The sequence below is a fragment of the Macrobrachium rosenbergii genome, chromosome 14 (genome assembly GCF_040412425.1).
Source record: "Macrobrachium rosenbergii isolate ZJJX-2024 chromosome 14, ASM4041242v1, whole genome shotgun sequence".
Lineage (NCBI taxonomy): Eukaryota > Metazoa > Arthropoda > Malacostraca > Decapoda > Palaemonidae > Macrobrachium > Macrobrachium rosenbergii.
In genome coordinates, this window is record NC_089754.1 from 2,315,812 (window position 1) to 2,339,317 (window position 23,506).

At 39.0% G+C, this 23,506-nt stretch overlaps 3 protein-coding genes across 8 annotated transcripts in view; 2 read left to right on the forward strand and 1 right to left on the reverse strand.

Annotated features, from left to right (window-relative positions):
- Positions 1-23,506, forward strand: part of LOC136845687 (toll-like receptor 4) — a 285,261-nt gene that overhangs the window by 191,607 nt on the left and 70,148 nt on the right. For all 6 annotated transcript variants that reach the window (XM_067115837.1, XM_067115833.1, XM_067115839.1 and 3 more), the window contains 5 exons: positions 10,298-10,385; positions 12,804-13,147; positions 13,352-13,495; positions 16,110-16,239; positions 21,736-21,845. In XM_067115837.1, coding sequence (XP_066971938.1) covers positions 12,830-13,147; positions 13,352-13,495; positions 16,110-16,239; positions 21,736-21,845 — 702 coding nt within the window. In that variant the 5' untranslated portion in view covers positions 10,298-10,385; positions 12,804-12,829. The remainder of the gene's footprint in view (positions 1-10,297; positions 10,386-12,803; positions 13,148-13,351; positions 13,496-16,109; positions 16,240-21,735; positions 21,846-23,506) is intronic.
- Positions 1,960-2,772, reverse strand: LOC136845652 (uncharacterized). Its single transcript, XM_067115802.1, has one exon. It carries the CDS (start codon positions 2,770-2,772, stop codon positions 1,960-1,962), a length of 813 nt encoding a protein of 270 aa, XP_066971903.1.
- LOC136845654 (nematocyst expressed protein 3-like) lies at positions 5,975-7,253 on the forward strand. The gene is made up of 2 exons (XM_067115803.1): positions 5,975-6,260; positions 6,955-7,253. The coding sequence occupies exons 1-2, from the start codon at positions 5,975-5,977 to the stop codon at positions 7,251-7,253; spliced, it is 585 nt and encodes a 194-aa protein (XP_066971904.1).

Here is a 23,506-nt window from a genome sequence, read left to right on the forward strand (position 1 = left end):
TTTATATTTATTTAGCTATCTAAGGACTGGCATTGTAGAAATGTGTCCGCCCTCATTTCTTAAAAATTACTGAAGAGGCTAGAGGGCTGCAAATTGGTATGTTGATCACCCACCCTCCAATCATCATACGTACCAAATTTCAGCCCTCTGGCCTTCTCAATAGTTATTCTATTTAAGTTTAACCTTAAGTTAGTCATGATCGTGCGTCTGGCACCGCAACAACGCAGGCCATCACGGCCGGCTGAGAGCTTCATGGGCCGTGGCTGAGAGTTTTATACAGCATTATACGCTGTACAGGAAACTCGATTCTTCGGTGCATTTTTTACTTATTTTTGTTTGAATACAATGTCATACTATTAATTAAAACATGGCTTTTCGTTATTCGAAATTAAAGATAGATACCAATTATGACCCAGTTATAAACTAAAGAAAAATGAGGTGTTCAGATTATTTAGCTTATTTATTTTGCAGGCGGTACGCGAATAATTATTATATAAAGGTTTTATTTAGTCTACAGCTAAGATACGCGAATCAGTTCAGCACTAATAATAATTAATATCTGTGCAAGAGTGTCTCTAACGCATTACAAAATTGGGCTCTTGAAAATTTCTAACACATTACAAAATTGGGCTCTGGAAAATTACCCAAGAACAAGAAGTGTTTCTAGTTTACAGAATAACTCACATTTTCTCTATTAACAGCAGGGAATTATATCAGAACTGGAATGTATGTACATGTATATACACACACACACACACACACACACATATATAACTGAATCACGAAAATATGGAACGTGATGAATGTATAAATAAAGTCTGCTAAGTAAAGGACATAGTGTCGAAAGGCCTCGCAGCACTCCAGTGTTTCCGATTTTTCCTATATATGGATTTTATCTTTATTTTATATATATATATATATATATATATATATATATATATATATGCGAAAACTGATTCAAGGGCGACATACAAACACTAACAAAAAAAAAAAACACTTAATATTTAACACGTAAACACTAGACAGAAATGACGAGAATTTTTCGAAGGAAGATTTCAGTCCCAGCCGTTTTTGCATGAAAAACGGTTAGGAAATGACAGGGCACTAAGAGGGCATAAAAATACCAACCTAACGTAACCTAGGTGTGTTTACTGGTTACAATTTTGCTGTATTACCTACAATACATACATACATATATATATATATATATATATATATATATATATATATATATATTGCAGTTCCGTTATATATTAGTAGGAAAAATTATAATTCTATGAATAGAAATATTCTTGGGCAGTTGTCAGGAGCAACTTGATGTTACGTATTTCACGCTCAGTTACATATATATGAATTTATATATAAAACTGAGTTTACTAATCTCTGTAGTATATATAAATATTATATATATATATATATATATATATATATATATATATATATATATATATATATATATATATATATATATATATATATATATATATATATATATATATATATAATATATATATATATACGAAATTTATTATCACACCGTGATTTATATACAATCATGAAGCTACAAATGTCGCTTAATATCAAGTTCACGCCACCTCGGGAATCTCCACGATGGGGAATATTATTATCACCGAAGTCAGAGCCCGAGCTTTAGAGATGACGTCACGTCCTACCTGCGCATGGGTGCACACTAGGACAGCCACCACCAACATGAAGCCACGAATTCTTTCTACGAATCGCTTGAAGCGATCTAAATGATTTCGACGAAAGCTTTTGACAATTTGACAAGCAAACAGTTGTTGCGGAACTCGCGGGGCTGACTTGGCTTGTGGTGAGCGGCTCCTTGAAGAGGTGTGTGAATATTGGAGAGGAACCGCATACAATTGTCGATAAATTTGCAAATTAGAATTTAAGTATGTGTTAAAAGTTGATCCTTAACAAAATACTTTTATTCGGTTTTCAAAAGCTGTGATTTAAACCGATAATTAATAAGTTGATTTCATTTGTCCTGGCGTTGAGTTGGCCGGTGGTGAATTGTCTTGGCATTGAGTTGTCCTGGTGTTGACTTGGCCGGTGGTGAGTTGTCCTGGCGTTGAGTTGTCTTGGTGTTGAGTTGTCCTGGCGTTGAGTTGTCCTGGCGTTGAGTTGGCCGGTGGTGAGTTGTCCTGGTGTTGAGTTGGCCGGTGGTGAGTTGTCTTGGCGTTGAGTTGTCCTGGTGTTGACATGGTCGGTGGTGAGTTGTCTTGGTGTTGAGTTGGCCATTGGTGAGTTGTCTTGGCGTTGAGTTGTCCTGGTGTTGACTTGGCCGGTGGTGAGTTGTCCTGGTGTTGAGTTGTCCTGGTGTTGAGTTGGCGGTGAATTGTGAGTTGTCCTGGCATTGAGTTGTCCTGGTGTTGAGTTGGCCGGTGGTGAATTGTCCTGGCGTTGTCCTGGTGTTGAGTTGGCCGGTGGTGAGTTGTCCTGCGTTGTTGGCCAGTGAGTTGTCCTGGTGTTGAGTTGGCCAGTGGTGAGTTGTCCTGGCGTTGAGTTGTCCTGGTGTTGAGTTGGCCGGTGGTGAGTTGTCTTGGTGTTGAGTTGTCCTGGTGTTGAGTTGGCCGGTGGTGAGTTGTCCTGGCGTTGAGTTGTCCTGGCGTTGAGTTGGCCGGTGGTGAGTTGTCCTGGCGCTGAGTTGTCCTGGTGGTGAGTTGGCCGGTGGTGAGTTGTCCTGGCATTAAGTTGTACTTGCACTGCATCGGCGGTGATAAGTCGTCCTTCACCCTCATATACATACATACATATGAACATACATACATACATATGTACATACATACATACATACATACATATATATATATATATATATATATATATATATATATATATATATATATATATATATATATATATATATATATATATATATATATATATATATATATATATATATATATATATATATATATATATATATATATATACATATATATATATATATATATATAACAATGGATACACGAGCAGGGAAGCGCCATCTGCACATCAGTAAGGACACCAATCACGGCCAAAACCCGGAACAACATTCTACACAACTTTATTGGCACATGTTTCGAGCAGTAATCTCACTCGTTATCAACCTACAAAATTAAAATGACGACAACAATTCTTCTAATAAAATTCAAAATAATACAGCAAAACTACTACAAAATTATAAAAATGCGCTTAAAAGATGGCTAATCAAAATAAATAAATGAATAAAGTAAAGTAAAGCAAAATACCAAAATTTAAGCCACAAAAACGGGAGGTACAAAGGCACAACAAATACACTAATCAATATTCAAACCAGTAAAATGCAGACTAAAAACACAAAAATGAGGAGGTTACAGCCACATTTCTAGCCAAAGGTTTTATCTTGATGGAGTATAGAACTTCTATATATATACATATACATATATATATATATATATATATATATATATATATATATATATATATATATAATCTACATCTTCCTAAGCATCCAAGCTACCCAAAGATCAATTCAAAGCTGAGAGGTGAAAATACAGTGCATTGCTTTAGCACTGCCTGGCAAGGGAGGGTGAAAGGAATATTGGCCCCCCTCCTTAAAACCTGTTAATGGCACTCTGTTTACCTCTACCCACTTTCTCTGTTGGAACATGTGACTGTGGGGAGCCTTTGTTTCAGGACACGATGCTGTGAGGAGATTAAGCCTGGCCAAAGGCAGAATAGAGCCAGCAATGTAGATCAAGAGAGAGAGAGGAAAACACCTGGAATTGGCTCACCATGCCATGACCCCGATTCAGATGATGCACGCACATACAGGAATGACACTAAATGAAAGCATCGTAAGGACCTGACCTGAGGCCTTATAAGGCTTGACCGAAGGAACGAGAAGTTAGAAGCACATCTGAATGCGAGCGAGTCACCATCCAACCTTTGCATTCCCGCCTCCATCAGAGCACCATGCCCCTACCACGACCTCTTTGCCTTAGAACACAACCTGCAACGTTGCAGACAATCTTTGCCCCTGTTGCAACTTGCAGTATCAGTGACTAGCAAAGCTAGGCTGGATGCAAGACAAGAAATGAACCTTAATGTAAAATCCGCAAGTGCACGGTCAAGGAGTTTCACACAGTGAGTACAGTGGTGTATTTTTATTTTATGTTAGGATAGGAAGTGTCGAAATTGTGACTGAATGTATCAACAGGGAAACGTTAGGCACGTGCATGCAACCCAGTTATCGAGAAGAGAGAGTTAGTATCCATTGCAAAAGCCATTGACAGCCACTGCATGAGGCTTGCATGTTTTTCACATGGGCAAGCAAGTGAATTATGAAGTGTTGTAAAAAGGAAATAGTGCATGTATTTCCTCCCTGTGCTATCCAGACAATTTGTCGTCTTGGAATTTTAGCTGGGCACATGTTAGAACCCATGTGGGTCATCCGGCAGATTTTCATATCGCTGGAGTTAGGAGTTTTACTCTCTCTCTCTCTTGCTGTCGTAGCGGTTAGGAATTCGTTAGGCAAATGTATAACTCTTCATTATAGAGTAAATCTAAGAAAAGGTGTAAAACCTTGTCAGGTCACATGAGCAAATAAATGTGCTTCCTATTTGTATTTGTATACATTCCTCCATAAAGCAATACATTTGATAAAAAATTTATTTCATTCTTAACATTTCCATTCAATAATCGCCTGCTATTTCATTCATAAGCGTAAGGAATCCTTTTTTTTTTTTGTCATTGTTTTGTGTTTGTGTTAATCTTTGAAGTTTGCTGTGACCACATGGTTTTCAGGTCGTTCCAAGTTTAATTTTCATAAAGCCTAAGAAAAATTTTTATATTTGGGTTCCTCTAAAGATGCCTTAAGCAACATATGTTTTCATAAGCGTGTGGTTATCTTAGGAAAATCCCCACACCGGCCATTGTCTTCTGAGCCAGGTGTGCGTACCAGATGACCTTGAACTGTCAGTCACTGAGCCAGACCATAACAAACCCACGTGTATCGAGCTGAGTCCATAGACCTTTCCGGGCACGTGCAAGAAGGGTAATGTAATTTCGTACGCATGTGAACTTGAGTGAACAATGCCTGTGCATGGTAGAATTAAGTTCTGTACTTATATTAGGTTGGAGGAAAAGGCTCTTATTATCGTGGGCGAAATACGCACATTCATCACCACAACTTACAATTAATATATCTTTGTAAATTATCCGTCCCTCGATGACAAACTTATCTCTCCTATGAGCATACACAGAAGTGTACTTCTAAACCGGCTGATTTCTAAACCACCAATTTTCATCTGTATGTACACCTTGCCTCCTCTGTGCCAGTATCCCAGTGTCTCTCAACACATTCTTTTTTTCATTATTAAGGTTTACCCTACGTTCTTTTTTGTTGGGGCTATTGTTTCACAAGTGTTGCGACACTCCCTGAGTTCCTGAATCTAACACGCATTGGAACTCCCCTAAAAATTCCTTATCACAAGAAAACAAAAATCAAACAAATCACATCCTACGAGGCAAACCAAAAATTACGTCTTTCGAGACATATTAAAATTCGTTCATCACAAACAACTGAGTCTTATTCAGACATATTAAAATTTGTTCATCACAAACATCTAAGTCCTATTCAAACATATTAAAATTCGTTCATCACGAACAACTGAGTCCTATTCAAACATATGAAAATTCGTTCATCACAAACAAAGCTATCATAAAGATGTATGAGATCACCCCCAAAATCTGGAGACAAGGCTGGAGAGGCCAGATAAAAGAAGGAGGACAGACCTGGTCTAACTGGGCATATCAATCAGATACGGCCCTCTCTTAATGGCTAGAGTCCCTGGAAGTCCCCTCCGCCGAGGACATCCTCAAGCGGTTCAAGACTGAAAATTTTTTATACTACTCCCCTTCTGCCCTAGTCACCCATGTCTGTGAAAAAGTGCCCCCTACCCTAGCAGAGTGCTGTCGTCTCACAGACATGTGGGACACCCATCACACCCATGTTAGCTCATGGGGACGCAAAATCTGCCCTCCTCCTTTCACCTCTGGCACCCCTCCACCCAAGAACGGGCACTCACAGAAGACCATTGTATGTGGGTTCTGCAAGAAAGCCGGACATTCCACAGAGCAGTGCCAAAAGAAGCCCCAGGCACTGACCACGGTGCCTTTCAAACCCTCTCCCAGGAATCTACCAACTAACAAGCCTGCACCCTCAACAGGGGCAGTGCCACATAGAGATTACAGCCAGATCTATTGCACTGCTTGTAAGGTTTATGACCACTCACCCACATGGGCAAAATGCCCTAATAATAAATCAAGTACTCCTTGCCATTGCTTTGGCAATTACAAATCCAAAGTCCTTAGACCCTCCAGCTGAGGGTCCCATATATGTGACGGTCAAGGCATTTGATGACTCCAGTGAACAAATTTCCCTCACAAGGAAGGAAAAAGTTCCCTATGGAGCCAGGATTAGCCGACATAAACTCATCACAATTGAGGGTATCAATCAATTTAAAATGATACTCCCTACTGTTCAGTTGAGAGTCACAAGAGCTCACAGATCCAAAATCTGCAACCTTGTAGTAGCAAGTTATATTCCTGGGGGGTTATGACATCCTCCTGGGACAGGACTTCCAGTCCCCATCTAAGTTATAGCAATCTAGGGGTCCAAACCCATCAAATCATTCATTAGGCATGATTAAACCTCAAATGCCAGCATTAATTCCACTGCCAGTACCACCTGAATACAATATGCAGTGGCCACCTCCATCAAAATCGATTCCAGATCCCATTCTGGTGCCGGGCCCTGCCCCAGTGCCAGTGCCAAGGCACCAAATAGATCTTCCTCCTGGAGATCCTAAACTCGATTCACAATCTCAGCCAGAGCCATTGGAGTACACTGACAGTGCCAAGGTCCATCTGTCCCAAACGACAAGCAAATTCCAAATTACATAATAGTGCCTGACCCTGCCTCAGCACCAGCGCCAGAGCATGCACCTGATCTCCCTGCAAGAGATCCCAATCCAGATCCCCTCTCTTCTCCCAGTTTGGATCCTCAACCAGTGCCGGTAAGAAAGACGGATTCTTCCTACCACAGCAGAAGCCCACCCGAAGGTGCACCCTTGCAACCCATGCCTGAGCTGCTCATGGTAACCTGCGAGCCTGTCAAGCCCACCAAGACCTCTTCCTCTCTTCCCCGGTCCCCTGCTGACGCAACCATGAGTAAGGAGTCTGCTGTGTCTCAAATGGCCGTTTAACTCACAGAACTGCGATGACTCAGGGTAGAACCTGTAACGAATGCCCCTGCTTTGGCCACCAAAGAAGCCAACACAGGTGGCACTCCAATGTCCTCCTTGGGCTCAGTTTGACTGATCCCCCTACCTAGGAGAACCATCAACCTAAAAGAGATACGCTGCAGAAAATCCCGGGCATAGGTAACATCAGGTAGCTTAAAGAGAGCCGCTGAGCTCTCTTGGTCCCAGGGCAAATCTGGCACAGTTCCACCCTTTTATCCTACGAAGTTCTTTGTCACATCTATCCAGAAAGAGAATACCCGAATCTTCTCCTGTTTCTTTTCCTTACAATCCTGTACTTTATTCTCTTCCTTTAACATTTTCCTCTGTTTTTTTTCCTCCTTCAGAATGCCATGCCCATACCACGTGGCCCTATCTTGTAAGGGGCTTAGTATTCTTACCAGTGAAACATTTTAGCCCTCCTCCATCGCCATTACCCCACGCTAAAGCCACCTCTTCTATAAGGCAAAGTGATCTGTTGCAAAGGTTCTTTTCATTCAGCCACACTGTTTTAAGTCTCGTACTAAACTTCCTATTTCATATCTAGTTGCCAGCATTCCCATATTGTCCTCGCCTTGTTAGTGCAATTATACGGAAATTCTAGTGTTTGAGTAGTTACATAAAATTGTGTGTTCAAGGCATCCTTGGTACCCTCCGTGCACCGCCTTGTGTGCATATATTACTGTGTCCTTACTGGCCTATAATTCATAAATCTCCCCACTTACAGAGGGATCATTAGCTGTGGAATTCTCCCTTGATTGTGCCTTGCCCATCGTGAGCCACGACACCTGTTATCAGCATCGTCACAGCGACATATATATCTTCAAGTGTTCCTAGTTATAAATAATCTCTCAGGCCTTACTGGCCTGCTTAGTTCATTTCATCTCTGATTGTTCATTTAATGTAAATATACAAAATCTTAAACTTACCCTAAAGTGTTTGCTTACAGCTGCCTTGTGAGAAGAGCCATCAGCTCACTTATATTGCTCCTTTTCTTTTTCATTTATGATTTCCTGAGTCAACAGCAGTCAGGTACTAGGAAAATATTGAAGCAAGTAACTAAATCACTCATTTAGAGTCTATAACTGGCTCATGATAAGCATTTCCTAGGTAAAATAATTATATTATATATATATATATATATATATATATATATATATATATATATATATATATATATATATATATATATATATATATATATTATGTATGTATGTATATATATACATACATACAGGCACACATGCATATATATATAATGTGTGTGTGTGTGTGTGTGTGTATCATTAAAGCATTGGGAAATCTAGGCAAAGAGTGGGTGCACACACTATTGGAAAAGATCTGGGATGTGGAGCAATAGTTGGATGATTAAAATGTATAAACAAAAAGGAGACGTGTTAAACTGTTGGAACTACAGAGGAATAAAGCTTTTGGAGCATGTATTCAAGATACTAGGAAGAATAGTAAAAGGAAGGTTGAGAGAGCTGATAGATATACATGAGAAGTAGTTTGGGTATGAAAGGAAAGAGCACAGCGGATGCTATTTTTATAGTAAGACAAGTCCAAGAGAAGTATCTAGAAGGAAAGAGGAAAGTTTACTTGTGTTTTGTGGATCTTGAAAAGGCGTATGACAGGGTACTGAGATGAGAAGTCTATTGGTGTTTGAGAAAGAGAGGAGTACCAGAGAAGTTGGTAAGGTTAGTGAAGGTGATGTACGAGGGTGCGAGAACTACTGCACAAACAAAATATGGGGAGACTGAAACATTCGCTGTGGAGGTGGGCCTCCATCAGGGATCAGCTCTGAGTCCATTCTCGTTCCTCGTCGTTATAGACAAACTGACACCAGAATTAAGGAACAACGATGAACAGTGGATCTGTTGTGTGCTGATGATTTAATCATTATAGCAGACGCAGGAGAACAACTGCAAAAAAAGGTTTTTAGCATGGAAAGGAGCCCTGAAAGGAAAGGATTTAAAGTGAACATTGGAAAGACAGAGCTAACGACTAGTAGTAGAGAAGGACATGAAGTAAACATTCAAGTGGAAGATGGTACAGTGCTAGAGCAGAACAATGAGTTTAGCTATTTGGGATCAATAACAACAGAAGAGGAAGGTACTGAGAACGCAGGGAGACAGAGAGCGAAAGAAGCATGGCAAAAATGGAGAGAAGTAACTGGAGTTGTTGTAGACAAGAAAAGACCATTAAAGCTCAAAATGAAGAATTATAAGACAGTCATCAGGCCCGTACTAGTACATGGGGCAGAAACCTGGGCACTTAAGAGGAGGGACTGCTGGAAAGAACTGAGATGAGGATGGTGAGATGGATTGCTGGAATATCACTACTGGAAAGGAGGGAGAGTCAAGATATAAGAAATATGTGGTATATGTAATGTAAAAGTGAAGGCTAGGGAAGCTCATCTGAGACACTATGGCCATGTAATAAGAAGAGAGGAGGTGGAACCAATCAAGAGAGCTAAGAACATGCCACTGGTGGGGAGGAGGGGTGTTGGGCGTCAGCAGATCAGATGAATGGATGTGGTGAGGAGGGGTATGGGTGAGGTGGGACTCGGGGAAGAAGATGCCAGAAATAGAAATAGATAGAGAAAGTTGACTCTAGTGACTGACCTTGCTAAACAGTGGGACTATTAAGGTCGAAAGAAGATATATATATATATATATATATATATATATATATATATATATATATATATATATATATATATATATATATATTTACTGTTCGACCTCCATTCCTTGCCTCTTAGTAGAATAATTAAGTTTTATTAAAGTAAAAGACAGACAATGCCGGCTGCTCACATGAGAGGGAGCTTGGCAAGAAACCCAGGTGTTGTTTTTAAACTAAAGAGACAACTGGTCTGACAGGTTGGAATTTTAGCTCAGAGGGCCATAAATAAGGGATAGGTTTTGCTAGGACAGACCTTAGAGATACTGTTCCTACAGCTTATTCTCCTTTGACCTGCATACTAGTGAGTTTATTGTTCTTTTCAGGTCAGATCTGTGTCCAAGTCCAAAGTCTGTTTGGTGGGAGGAGCCTGAAGCAAGCAGCCAATAGCCACCCATCCATCGTGACTCTCAGGTGAGATATCCTCCGAGCAGGACGTGCGCAGCTCTCTCCCTCTGAGCTGCTATTAGCTCCTGTAAATAATCCATTTCCTTTTATTTTGTTGTTGAACTAGTTTTCCACTAAGTGTGGTGAATTAATCCATATGGTTATGCAATAAACCTCTATTTTGTAAGACTAGTATCAGCTGGCAACCTAATCTATTCAGTAACTGTCCTTTAGAGCTTAATTTTTTGCCTTGATTGACAGAATTACATAGGTCTTAGGTAAAGCAAGACGATATAAATCCAATGAAATAAGAATTAAACTAATCATGTAACAAAAAATATATATATATATATATATATATATATATATATATATATGCATGTGTGTTGTATTTGTAAAACCAATTTCATTGAGAAGGGCTACCTGTACATGGCTTCCCCAGGAGGTGTTAATGACTTGGGATTTTAATGCATCATATTCCATCCCTTTTAGTACGAGGGAATACAACCTCAATGGCTGATGAGCCTCCTTCAAACCTCAGCTGTCTGCTCAGTCCGTATACTAAGAAGCGTACGCTTCATAAATGAACTTGGTGGGAGTACGTCCTAGACATTGCTGTCCTAGACGGCCCTGAATGCAAATACTGTGTGTATCTAAAGCAACAGGACTACACGGCGAGATTCGTGGAAATCCCTGGTGGGATCAAATACCCACAAAATGGCAAATGAGTCTTTCCCGCGAGGCCAACCACACTTTCATTATTACGGAGTTCGTAGAAATTAAAATAATTGCATTCTCGCACTGCTATGCAGGATTCGCCGTCACTTGACAAGTAATATTTTGTTAATGAAACAAAGAAAAAATAAAATACTAGTCTTTGTGGTTTGAAATGGTTTGGATGTGGTACTCAGTTTGTTTAAGGTTAGAAAGCAAAGTAGAAAGGAAACTAATGAAAGAGGTTCGTGGAAATGGGGCTGTCTAGTGAAAGTACAGTCCACTGTTGATAGTGCAAGCATTTTGAAAATTTGTTATATTCCGTGATAAAATAGAGACAGAACTGAATGGCACACGAGTGGAAGTATTTAAGTTTTAAAATTATTGTGCAAGCCACTGTTTAGGATGTAAGGAGATTTCTGAGGAAGCTGAAGAATGCATAGAAACCAGGAGCTGATGGGATAAAAGTAAGGTTCTACAGGCTGGTGGCGAAACTGTGTGATCAGTGGATGACCATACTGTGTGTGGCATACCTGGATGAAGGGAAAAATGCTAAAGAAACAGGCAAATGGAAGGAATGTTTATATGAATGGAGGAAGAATTGAAGTGCTGGATTTCTATAGGTATTGTGAATGGAGGGAATAGGATAGGGTAGGGTGTACAGAAGAGGTGAAGGTTCTGAAGATATAAAGGTCTGTAAAACGTTTGGAGGAGCATTGGAAGGCCTGTAGAACTATGCAAAGGGGATGTTGAAGTCAAATAAATAAAAAAAATGCTTAATCTGTCATTGCGGCTGGAAAGGAATGCAATCTGTGTGGAATGCTGAGATGCGTAGGAGAATTGGTAAAAATTTTACCTTAGATGGAAGGGTAGCCCAGAGTTTTTAGTGATGGGTCAATCAAATGGAAAGAATGGATAGCAGCAGAGCACATGAAGCAGAAGTCTTGAGAAAATAAGAAAATTCCAAAACATTCCAGGTGAATATCGAGGAAGAGATACTGGAAAGGAACAGTCTTGAGTGTTCCTGAAGCGCAAGAGTACGTGCTAGATATTTGCAGGTAAATGGTTCAACAGATCATGTCAAACTCATTCACGATGAAGCAATGCAATTGTGAATGTGGCAGTAGCCGTTGTCTTTTTACTATTTCTAGAGCTCTCCTCTGATGGGCGAAATATATGTTAATATTGAAAATAATGATATGTTGAAATCTAAAATGTACAGAAATGCATTCTCTATCTCGGCCAACTACTTTCACATTAATATATGCAATATTACTCATACTACATGAAAAATTACATAGGATGGCAAGTAAAGATTATACACATAAACAGCAGGATGAAATTTATTTTTGATTACGATACGTTATGGAAATTTTCTGTGAAGTATCGTTAAATAACAAATGAGATTTAGTTTTTGATGTGCATATTTGTGGATATAAGAGGGCTTTCTTTCACTGCTCTTACAACAGGTTCCCTTTTGTCGTTGATGGGATAATGGATATTTTTCACAGTTCAGTTTCTCGAACGATGATGAGGCATCCGAGAGTTTCATTGTCAGCAAAAGATAATTACGATTTATGTAACTGTTGATTTGTCTCTTCTCTTTCACTGTATTTTTTAGCTTTGATTTTATCAGTTTCCTTCATATTTGCAGTCACTTCTCTTAAAACAGGAATATTTACTTCTTGGTCGTATATTGCTGTTCTGTAATTGAAACCTTTCGTTTTTCAGGAGCAATAGAGTTATTTGTGCTAACAATGCACTTACATTTAAAGGCATCACTGGTTATTTGTGCCTGGCTTTGTAACACTGCTGTGCCAATTATAAGTGCTTCGCTGCCGGAAAATAAGTTTGAAAGCAATTCTGAATCAAATGGAGGCAGCGTTCAAGTTTCAACTGTAGAGCCACCAGGATCAGAAATCCAGGTGACAGAGACACCAGAATATGACATACACTTGAACCAAATAGTGGAAGCTAAAATGGACTTGAAGAAATGTTCTAAAGTACCCGTTGCTAACTCCGTCCCTGTCTTGAGGTGCCCCGACATTTCGTCATTCAGCCGATGTCATATTCAGGTTTGTTCTTTGTATTCTCTTTAATGGAATTACAGACTTTGGTTGCAATTATAGCGAATTATAACTTCATGAATTAATATCCTTTTTCTTCATTTATGACATGAGTCTCCCTTGGAATTTAGAATGCAAATTTCATACATGTGATCAAGTTTAGAAAGTGTTTCAGTGCTTTGATATCTAAATACGTGCCTTAAACTTTTGCAGGGCGACAATGATGCTGTGGAAGTTGAAATAGATTGGGTTGGAGGCGTCTTTTATTTACCAAGAGACCCTGGACATGTTCAGTTGAAGTCTCTCAAAATAAGGAATGCCAACATAACCTCGTTCAACATTTCATCTGAAACCCAGGTACGAATATTTGCCACATAATGACGTTAAAAATATAAGTAAAATGTAACTAATACTGGGATGAAACCCAAAACCTCTTGAATAAGAGACACGGTCACTACCAACTAGATGATAAAAGCCATGAAGAAAATTGTAATTTAAGTACTTATTGTACCTGAGGAGTTATCTGGGCAGGCTATTCAGCCTACATACCAACAAGTTTTACACAGCTTCCTAACCTAACAGGGGCACAATTTTTGAAATTAAGACGCATTAGCATGCAAAATTTAGAAGTAAATTCCCATCTCAAATTGAGATCACAATGAAGGCCTCTGGAGTGAGGGACAAACGCTCAACCAGATAAGCAAAAGCGGTCATAAAGAAAGCTGTAATCTAAGTACTTACGGCAGTAGAAGATTTACCTGTACAGCTGTACCACTATCAACAAGATTTTGCTCAACACCCCAACGCACACATGCCGGAAGTGATAGCGTTTTAATCTAGTCCCGTATCTGAGTGAATAAGAAGGGAATATGATCAGAGTTAGCACATATAAATAAGTTTCTCTAACCCAGTGGTCCTCAACCTTTTATGGTAAATGCACCTGTTCACCATATGTCAGAATATCATTTCCTCCCCCACTTTCCAGAATGGTCTGCCCCAAAAGGGGCATTCCAAATAACATGTAACAAAATACTAAAACACACGCAAACTAGCGAAGAGAAAACCCAGCGTCACTTCTCAGTAGTGCGAACCGATGCACACTGTGTTTTGTGTGGTCCTAGAGCCAGTTTGAGCCTGCCAATCTGTGATGACAATTCTCCCCCTAGAACTCTGAAACTCTCCCCTAGGGGGGAATTCCTCCCTGAAATTCTCCCCTAGGGGGGAATTCCCCCCTGATTGAGAACCAACCTCTGCAACGAATCCAGAATCCAGAACATTCTCCTCACCATTTTAAGAAAAGAACTGTCAGATTTGATGTGAAATCCTTTGCATTGATCTGAGAAGTTTAGGTATGGATTACCAGATGCTCTAAATACACACGAAAGTTTTCTTGTAATAATTATATTTACAAAGTTATCCCAAGTGGGAGAACTATTTTGATAGTTTATCATGTTAATTTTCAATTGGCCATTTATGTACCAGGGTTCAGATGAATGCTACATGGAATATAAGTTTGCATTTTCCCTTCTGTTGAAATTTTGCAGTAACAAGTATCTGAATTTTTATTCTTAAAACGCCTCTCAATTTTGCCACGTCTGGTAATGGAATTCCAGGGCAAGCAAAGGAAAATGTCTACAGTAATTTTGAGACACCCATTCACTTCTTGCCAGGCTTTTTCTAATTTCTCGAGGAAACACGAGACCCAAACTGACATAGACTGGGCTGCCGACTTGTGGCTTTTTTGCAGATTTAAATTATATGCAGTAGCAGCAAGGAGGGGGATATCTTTGAAAATTCAAACATAAAGTGCACGATGAAAGTTTTTTTATCCCAGAACCAGATAGTCCTTTTATGCCTTCAGATGCTGACTGGAGTGAATAAGTTTCAAGTCCCAGTTCCTTTAAATGGTCCTGTAGCACATTTTTTTTCTCGAGGAAACACGAGTTTGGGTCTGACATAGACTAGCGACTTGTGGCTTTTGCAGATTTAAATTATATGCCAAGGGGGAACAGGCAGCGATTTTTTCAGAGAGCCTTTAACAAGAAGTGAATGCTTCTGTCTCCAAAATTACTGTAGACATTTTTCCTTTGCTTGCCTCAGACAAAATCAATTCCAAGTTACCAGTACGTGGCAAAATTGGAGAGGCGTTTTAAGAATAAAAATTCCAGATACTACTGCAAAATTTCAACAGAAGAGAAAAATGCCAAACCAAAATTATATTCCATGTGTGTTTCCCTATTCATAAATGAACCCTGTCACTTGTACAGGAACTATGGCCAATTGAAAATTAACATGATAAACTACAGTCAAAATGTTTCCAAGAAAAACTTCCTCCCACTTGTAATATATTGTAATAGTCCGCATAACTTAATGTAAATATAATTATTACAAGAAAACAGCGAAGGCTGTAAATCGTGTGTATTTAGAGCATCTGGTAATCCATCACCTAAACTTCTCAGATCAATGCAAAGGTGATTTCACATCAAATCTGACAGTTAACTTAATGGCATAGAAATGGTACAGTTACTCTGTATATAACCGGAGAATGTGTTTAAGTAAAAACAATGAATGCAGGAATATTTTAAGTCTGCCTTGCCCGTAAGGGACAATAAAGAATTACTTTCTCATTAAAATACTAGGCCTGGTTTGCAACCAGTTGTCAGCGAGAAATTTTGTCTCTTATGTACAGTATTCCATGAAAGGGTTTTGCAAAGGCAGCACCTACGAATTTCATACAGCGGAATTCAAGTAAATTATATACTTAGCCATTATGCTTAGTTTTATGCTGAATATTAAATCCATGCTGAGTGTTACTTAGTAAATTTCACGAAATGTTCTTGGTAGAAATTATCTTTATTTTAAACTTTAAAAGAAGATAAAGAGAGTTATGTATTATTTTGATTGCTCTGTTAATTAACTAAATGATTAAGTTATTTCTTTATACATTTATATATGCCTTTATTTTCCGCAGATTCTACAGTCTTTGAGAGAGCTGGATCTCAGTGGCAATCCTGACTTCGATGCTCGGTCCCTTGTTAACCTTGGGACAATTGAGTCCCTCACCAATCTGTCCATGAGCGGCACTCCTCTTAAAACATTAGGTAAGTGTTCAACTTGCAGTTACTATAGTATGGCTTTCAAAGTACATCATTATGAACGAGTTCACATGATACCTATTTCACCCAGTTGTCATCCCCCGTAAGGGGACTAGCGCCCTCAGTGCGCCTCATGCGGTGCGCTGTAGGCATTACTTTGCGGCGTCCCTTCGGCCCCTAGCTACGACCCTTTTCATTTCCTTTTGCTGTACTTCCATTCACGTTGTCTCTCTTCCATCTTACTTTCGCCCTTTCCTGACAGTTGGTTCAGAGTGCAACTTCCTTGAGGTTCTCCTCCTGCTTCACCGTTCAAACCTTTTTACTGTCAATTTCCGTGTCAGCGCTAGGTGACCTTATAGGTGCCAGCGCTTGGCGTTTGGCCTAAATTCATTCTTCTATTCCATTCCCAGTTATCATGAACTTTGAGTTGTAGATGCAGAGCAAAAAAAAATGTGATGTAATAGTTAAGTTACAGCGGCGTGGATGGAAAGGAATGAGAGAGAACCTCAGGATGTTTCTGGGAGACCCAACGTCTGTGTTTGGCCGATCGGGAGAGAGAGGACAGTTGGTTGTGTTCGAATGCAAATGCAGCCAATGGACAAAGATATGGCATGGTGATAAGTCTGGAGTGCCCGTGTCGAATGAGAGTCAAGAGTCTTCTTATGAGTGTGTTCTGGAAAGGCCTCTCTTGTTGGGAAGATTTGGTTTTAAAAGAATTTTTTATTTGTTGGTGGGAACAAATGGTTTGTTAGAACAATTCCTATTCGTTGTTGGGAACAAATGGTTTGTTAGAACAATTCCTATTCGTTGTTGGGAACAAATGGTTCGTTAGAACAATTCCTATTCGTTGTTGGGAACAAATGGTTTGTTAGAACAATTCCTATTCGTTGTTGGGAACAAATGGTTTGTTAGAACAATTCCTATTCGTTGTTGGGAACAAATGGTTTATAAGAACAATTCCTGTTTGTTGATGGGAATGTATGGTTTATAAGAACAATTCCCATTTGTTGATGGGAATATATGGTTTGAAGGTTTTTTGTATTTAGACTTGTGGAAAAGATGGTGAGGGAAAAGTGTTTATCCGGTTATTTAGGAAGAATGTAGATATATTATATAATAATAATAATAATAATAATAATAATAATAATAATAATAATAATAATAATAATAATAATCTACCTTCTTCCTAAATAACCGGATAAACACTTTTCCCTCACCATCTTTACCACAAGTCTAAATACAGAAAAATTATTATTATTATTATTATTATTATTATTATTATTATTATTATTATTATTATTATTATTATTATTATTATTATTATTCAGAAGATGTAACCTATTCATATGGAACAAGCCCACCAAAGGGGCCACTGACTTGAAATTCAAGCTTCCAAAGTCTATGGTGCTCATTAGGAAAGAAGTAAGAGTTATTAAAAAAAAAAAAAAAAGTAAATTGATAAATCTGATAAATTCATAAATCGATAAAATGTATTAAAATGCAAGGAGAATAGTATTAGGGCAGTAATGCATTGCATCTTCGCTTGAACTCTGAAGTTCCAATGCGCGACACCCTCTGGGTGTGAGGAATAGGGGACCTCTGGAACTTTGGAGAAGTTCGACAGTGAGGCCCATTTACTGAATATTGTTGATGCTGTTCAGGGAATCTGGTCGCTCTCTCTCGGCAGGTGAAGGGGATCAAGGATCGAAGATCAGTCAGGAGATGAAGGAATTAAATGAATATTGTTGATGCTGTTCAGGGAATCTGGTCGCTCTCTCTCGGCAGGTGAAGGGGATCAAGGATCGAAGATCAGTCAGGAGATGAAGGAATTAAATGAATATTGTTGATGCTGTTCAGGGAATCTGGTCGCTCTCTCTCGGCAGGTAAAGGGGATCAAGGATCGAAGGTCAATCAGTAGATGAAGGAATTATATATGATAGTGGGAGTTTCTTGCAACAGTTAGAAACTTATTGTAGATGTTTTTTAACAGTTTTAAGAATGTGACCACAAGTATTTTCAGGGTCAGTGAATCTGATCAGAAAGGAATGAGAACATGGGCGATGAATTTTCAAGTGAATATGAAAGGAATGCATTATTCAAGGATGTGATTATTCAGTGAGGAGGGGATTCTTGCGTCTATAGGCCCAGTGTGAGCAAGATCAAAAATAGCACATGATGAGATGATAAAATGTAATATTCATTGAACAGACTCAAGAGCATGTACGAATATACATAAGTGGAGGACAAGAGGATGCCAAAAGTGAAAAGGAAACATCGTATAACATTACAGTAGATAAGTCCATTGAGCAAATTGGTCTGTGAAAATAAAAAAAATACAAATGGAGGTTTGCTATCTGAGAAGAATGTAGCTTGTGTCAATGGGATCAGTATTTTGAAGAGTTGTTATTTTATTTCTTCAGTAGATGCGACCTATCCACATAGAACAAGCACACCAAAGGGGCCACTGACTTGAAATTCAAGCTTCCAAAGCATCTGGATGGTTTCAACCTCCCACCGCAGCAGACGCCCCCCCGCCCAACACTGCAGCAGTCACTAACTGATCATGATTAAGAGCTAGTGATTTTTCATCGCCCTGGGAGAGACGCCAACCCGCGACATTTGAGTGGCATGCCACGACACTGACCACTATATCAGCGAACTAAAGAACAGGAGAGAGGCAAGAATTCTGGCGCCTGATAGGAAAGTCGATTTTAATGCGAGAATGGATGTGGAGGTGAAGGTTAAGGACTTAAGGAGAGAAATTTACAGGACGACAAATGTAGAGACACTATGAGTTAATAAGTTCCTCATTGGACGGGTGGGTACCGTTCTCAGGTAGCACTCTGCTGGCCCAGCGTTCGAGTCTCCGACCGGCCAATGAAGAATTAGAGGAATTTATTTCTGTCGATAGAAATTCATTTCTCGTTATAATTGGTCCGGATTCCACAATAAGCTGTAGGTCCCGTTGCTATGTAACCAATTGGTTCTTAGCCACATAAAACAAATCTAATCCTTCGGGCCAGCCCTCTCTAGGAAAGCTGTTAATCAGCTCAGTGGTCTGGTTAAACTAAGGTATACTTATGAGTTAATATGGTTTACAGTGATAACTGCTGACAGATGCAAGTGCCTTTGAGTGACTGTCCAGGATTTTTTAGCCTTGCGGAGATGAAGAAAATGATCCACTTTAATGGCTGATGGCATAAGTACATCTTAGTTTAACCAGACCACTGAGCTGATTAACAGCTCTCCTAAGGCTGGCCCGAAGGATTAGGTTTACTTTACGTGGCTAAAAACCAACTGGTTACCTAGCAACAGGACCTACAGCTTATTGTGGAATCCCAACCACATTATGACGAGAAATGAATTTCTATCACCAGAAATAAATTCCTCTAATTCTTCGTTGGCCGGTCGGAGAGTCGAACGCTGGGCCAACAGCGTGCTAGGCGAGAGCTCTACCCACCCCTCCAATGGCTGATGGCAAGAAATCTCCTCATGATAAAGGGTACAAGTCAAACGAAGAACTAAAATAAGAGAAATTTATTACCATAACGTGACCAATTGACTGATTAATTGACTGTAAGTTATCCGTCTTCACGATAATTTTAGTGAACAAATATAAAGTTTTGTAATTACATGTATGTAATTATAATTATATCTGTTGTTCTGTTATCAAAAACATCCATTTCTATTTTCTGTCTTTGTTTTGTCTGCGCAATTCCGTCGCTCGCACAAATCTCCAGCCTCCCGCTCATAGTTCTTATCCACTCTTTTGGTGCCCGCAGGAGCCTAGCTGCCACTGTCATATATTATTCTCTAAGGCACTGGTTCTCAAACCAGGGGGGAATGCCCCACCCCTAGGGGGGATTTTCAAGCTGTAGGTCCCGTTGCTAAGTAACTAATTGGTTCTCAGCCACGTTAAATAAGTCTAATCCTTCGGGCCAGCCCTAGGAGAGCTGTTAATCAGCTCAGTCGTCTGGTAAAGCTAAGGAATACTTTAACTTCAGAGCTTCAGGGGGGAATTGTGACCACAGACTGGCAGGCTCAAACTGGCTCTAGGACCACACAAGGCAGTGGGCATCAGTCCGCACTGCTGTAGGTCACGCTGGGCTTTCTCTTCACAAGCTTGTGTGTTTGTGTTGGTATTTTGTTGCATATTATTCGGAATGCACCTTTTGAGGCAGACAATTTTGGACGTATGGTGAAAGTGAGCATGGGCCAAAAATGGTTGGGAACCACTGCTCTAAGGGATGGTGCAAGCTCATGCCAAAGCCATTCCATTCTCCCTTTTCACTATAATTCTGTCTGTTTGTGGAACTTCCGTCACTTACAATATAGTACAATTTTTCAGACTTTCCCGCTGTACGATTCCTTTGAGATTTTAAAAGTTCCTCGTTGGGCGAGTCGGTAGAGTTGTCGCCTAGCACTCGCTAGGCCCGAGTTCGAGTCTCCGTCCGGCTAATGAAGGATTAGAGGAATTTATTTCTGGTGATAGAAATTCATTTCTCGCTATAATGTGGTTCGGATTCCACAGTAAGCCGTAGGTCCCGTTGCTAGGTAACCAGTTGGTTCTTAGCCACGTAAAATAAATCTAATCCTTCGGGCCAGCCGTCTCTAGGAAGGCTGTTAATCAGCTCAGTGGTCTGGTAAAACTAAGATATACTTAACTTATTTTTTTGAGATTTTAACCTACAAGTTGCTAAATTTGTCTCTTTATTTTTGCATCAGTTACAACTCAACAAAATCTGTGTTGAATGTCGTAGTTCGTAGATATTTGAAAGACTTAACCCCTTCAACCATTTCATCAGCTCCCCCTAGATCAGAGGTTCCCAAACATTTTGTTCCTCGATACCCCTTGGGCTTTTTTATAGGTTCCCATGTACCCCTAACGCTAAAAATTAAAATTAATATTAAAAAAGAACATTTTAATATTTTGATATTTTAAATCTATGGAGTCTGCATGTGTAGAATACATAGGTATCTTAAATGGTGATAACAGTAATAAAGCAGTTACTAAGGTAATTTATATTTTGATCCAGTACATACAGTTGTACAGTAGTAATTATTTTCTTCAGACCAAATGTACCCCCTGAAACGTGCAAATGTACCCCTGGGGGTACATGTACCCCAGTTTGGGAACCCCTGCTCTAGTTGCATGATAGATTGCGTTAAGGAAACTTTGTCAATCCTGTGGTATTTTGCTGACTGGAACAACAGCATCTTTGTCTTCTAAACATGTCAACTTTCTATCGTTATTCGAATCTAGCCGATGTCTGCTTCATAATACTACATCAACAATAACTTTGCAAGGATGGTTTCAACTGGTTTAAAAAATTTACTTTTTGCTTTGACGTTGCTTGGGGGTTAAGATATTTATAATAAATAATTATGCAATGCGCAAACAAATCATGAAATGAACCGCACATTCTCTCTCTCTCTCTCTCTCTCTCTCTCTCTCTCTCTCTCTCTCTCGCATATTAATTGTTTTCATGTTTTTTTTTCCAGATGACCAATTACTGTATCTTCTGCAAAACTTGCCGAAACTGGAGTATCTGGACTTGTCTTATTGTGGAATAGGTCACAGCAATGGATTGGCCAATTTCCCTCCTAACACGGTAAGAGCTTTTTCCTTGATTTCCTTTACTCGTGTCAGAGATGATTTGAAGGCTTGTTGGCTACATAAAAGGATGAGGGAACATTTTGATTACCCTCCCTCCCCAGCGGTTTCCAAAAAAAAAAAATAATAGTAATCACCACATGATCGTAAATATTAGTTTTTTTTTTTTTTTTTTTTTTTTTTTTTTTGTGCCTTACAAAAGATTAGGACGACGATTTTTTTAGTTGCACTATACATTTCCTGGCTATCATTTACGTAGCTGCGTGGATGCGCGTATTTTTCGTACAGTGATAATTCCATGATAAAGTGTTATATTGCAATTCAAATTTTTCACAACTATGTTCCTTTATTGTATTTTAGTTCGTATTTTCTGAAAAGATGACCAAAAATTAAAGTGTAAGTCTTGTAATTTACTTTATTTTTTATCAGTAATAACAATTAGGTCGACGAAAACATCAAGACAATGCTGACGAGTCCAAGTCAGTATACAAAGCACGGAGGCGGTGTTCATAATGACGTTAAAATGCATTAAGAGGAATATATCTCCCCGTTACTGCATTGCTTTGCTAAAAACTAGGCCTGCACATTTTGTCGCGGACTAAATCTTATCTAGCAACTTTTGTTTCGCTTAGAGCTGTGGGACAGACGAGAGTAGGACAAGCTCCTTCACTGCTGGCCGGCGGTTGACTGGATCTTTCCTAGATAGTGACCCTCAAGGGTTTTAACCCAGTATGTATCCACCTTTGCGGCGTGTTTAGTACGAGCCCGTTGGGGATTAACCTAAAAACATTAACAAAAGACTGTAAATATCATACAGTGACCCCCAAGGAATATTAGTCCTAGATAACGACCCCCGAACACCCTTGGGGCTCACTATCTAGGAAAGACTCGCCTGACGTAGTTAAAGCATTCGACTCCAGATTCAGGGAAAATTAATAATCACACCTAGAACATTTGAATTGTTGAAAGCCTTTCATTATTTGGTCGACGGAAATCTAATAACGTCGTACTTATAAGGGTATGCAACACCTTTCAACGTTATTCATGAACTGGCAACTTTCCGTCTAACTGGGCTGAACAGTCATGCAAACCTGAGTCGACTAATTTGGGGAAGTGAGCTTTGAAGAGCACAGCATTCATAATTTTAGGCTACACACAGTAGGTAAACATTGACGGATGTTTTATATAAAAAAAGATCCTTTTTCAAAAATGTTAACAGAAATATACACCGATGAGTAATTCTGGTGAATTTATGGAGAAAAATGTAAGGAAAATCAACTGTTTTCAAACTATGAGAAACATAATAAGTAAAACGCTTGTAATTTTTGCCTTCTTTTCTTTCTTCTTTTCTCTTTCTCTCTCTCTCTCTATATATATATATATATATATATATATATATATATATATATATATATATATATATATATATATATATAGAGAGAGAGAGAGAGAGAGAGAGAGAGAGAGAGAGAGAGAGAGAGAGAGAGAGAGAGAGAGAGAGAGAGAGAGACTAATATATATATATATATATATATATATATATATATATATATATATATATATATATATATATATATATATATATATATATATATATATATATATATATATATATATATATATATATATATATATATATATATATATATATATATATAT

Bases quoted from the DNA above. Each gene is read 5' to 3' on its own strand.
- LOC136845652 (XM_067115802.1), bottom strand. From the start codon at position 2,772: ATGTATGTATATGAGGGTGAAGGACGACTTATCACCGCCGATGCAGTG.
- LOC136845654 (XM_067115803.1), top strand. From the start codon at position 5,975: ATGTGGGACACCCATCACACCCATGTTAGCTCATGGGGACGCAAAATC. The intron at 6,261-6,954 runs GTAAGGTTTATG...ATTACATAATAG, and splicing joins CCAGATCTATTGCACTGCTT to TGCCTGACCCTGCCTCAGCA.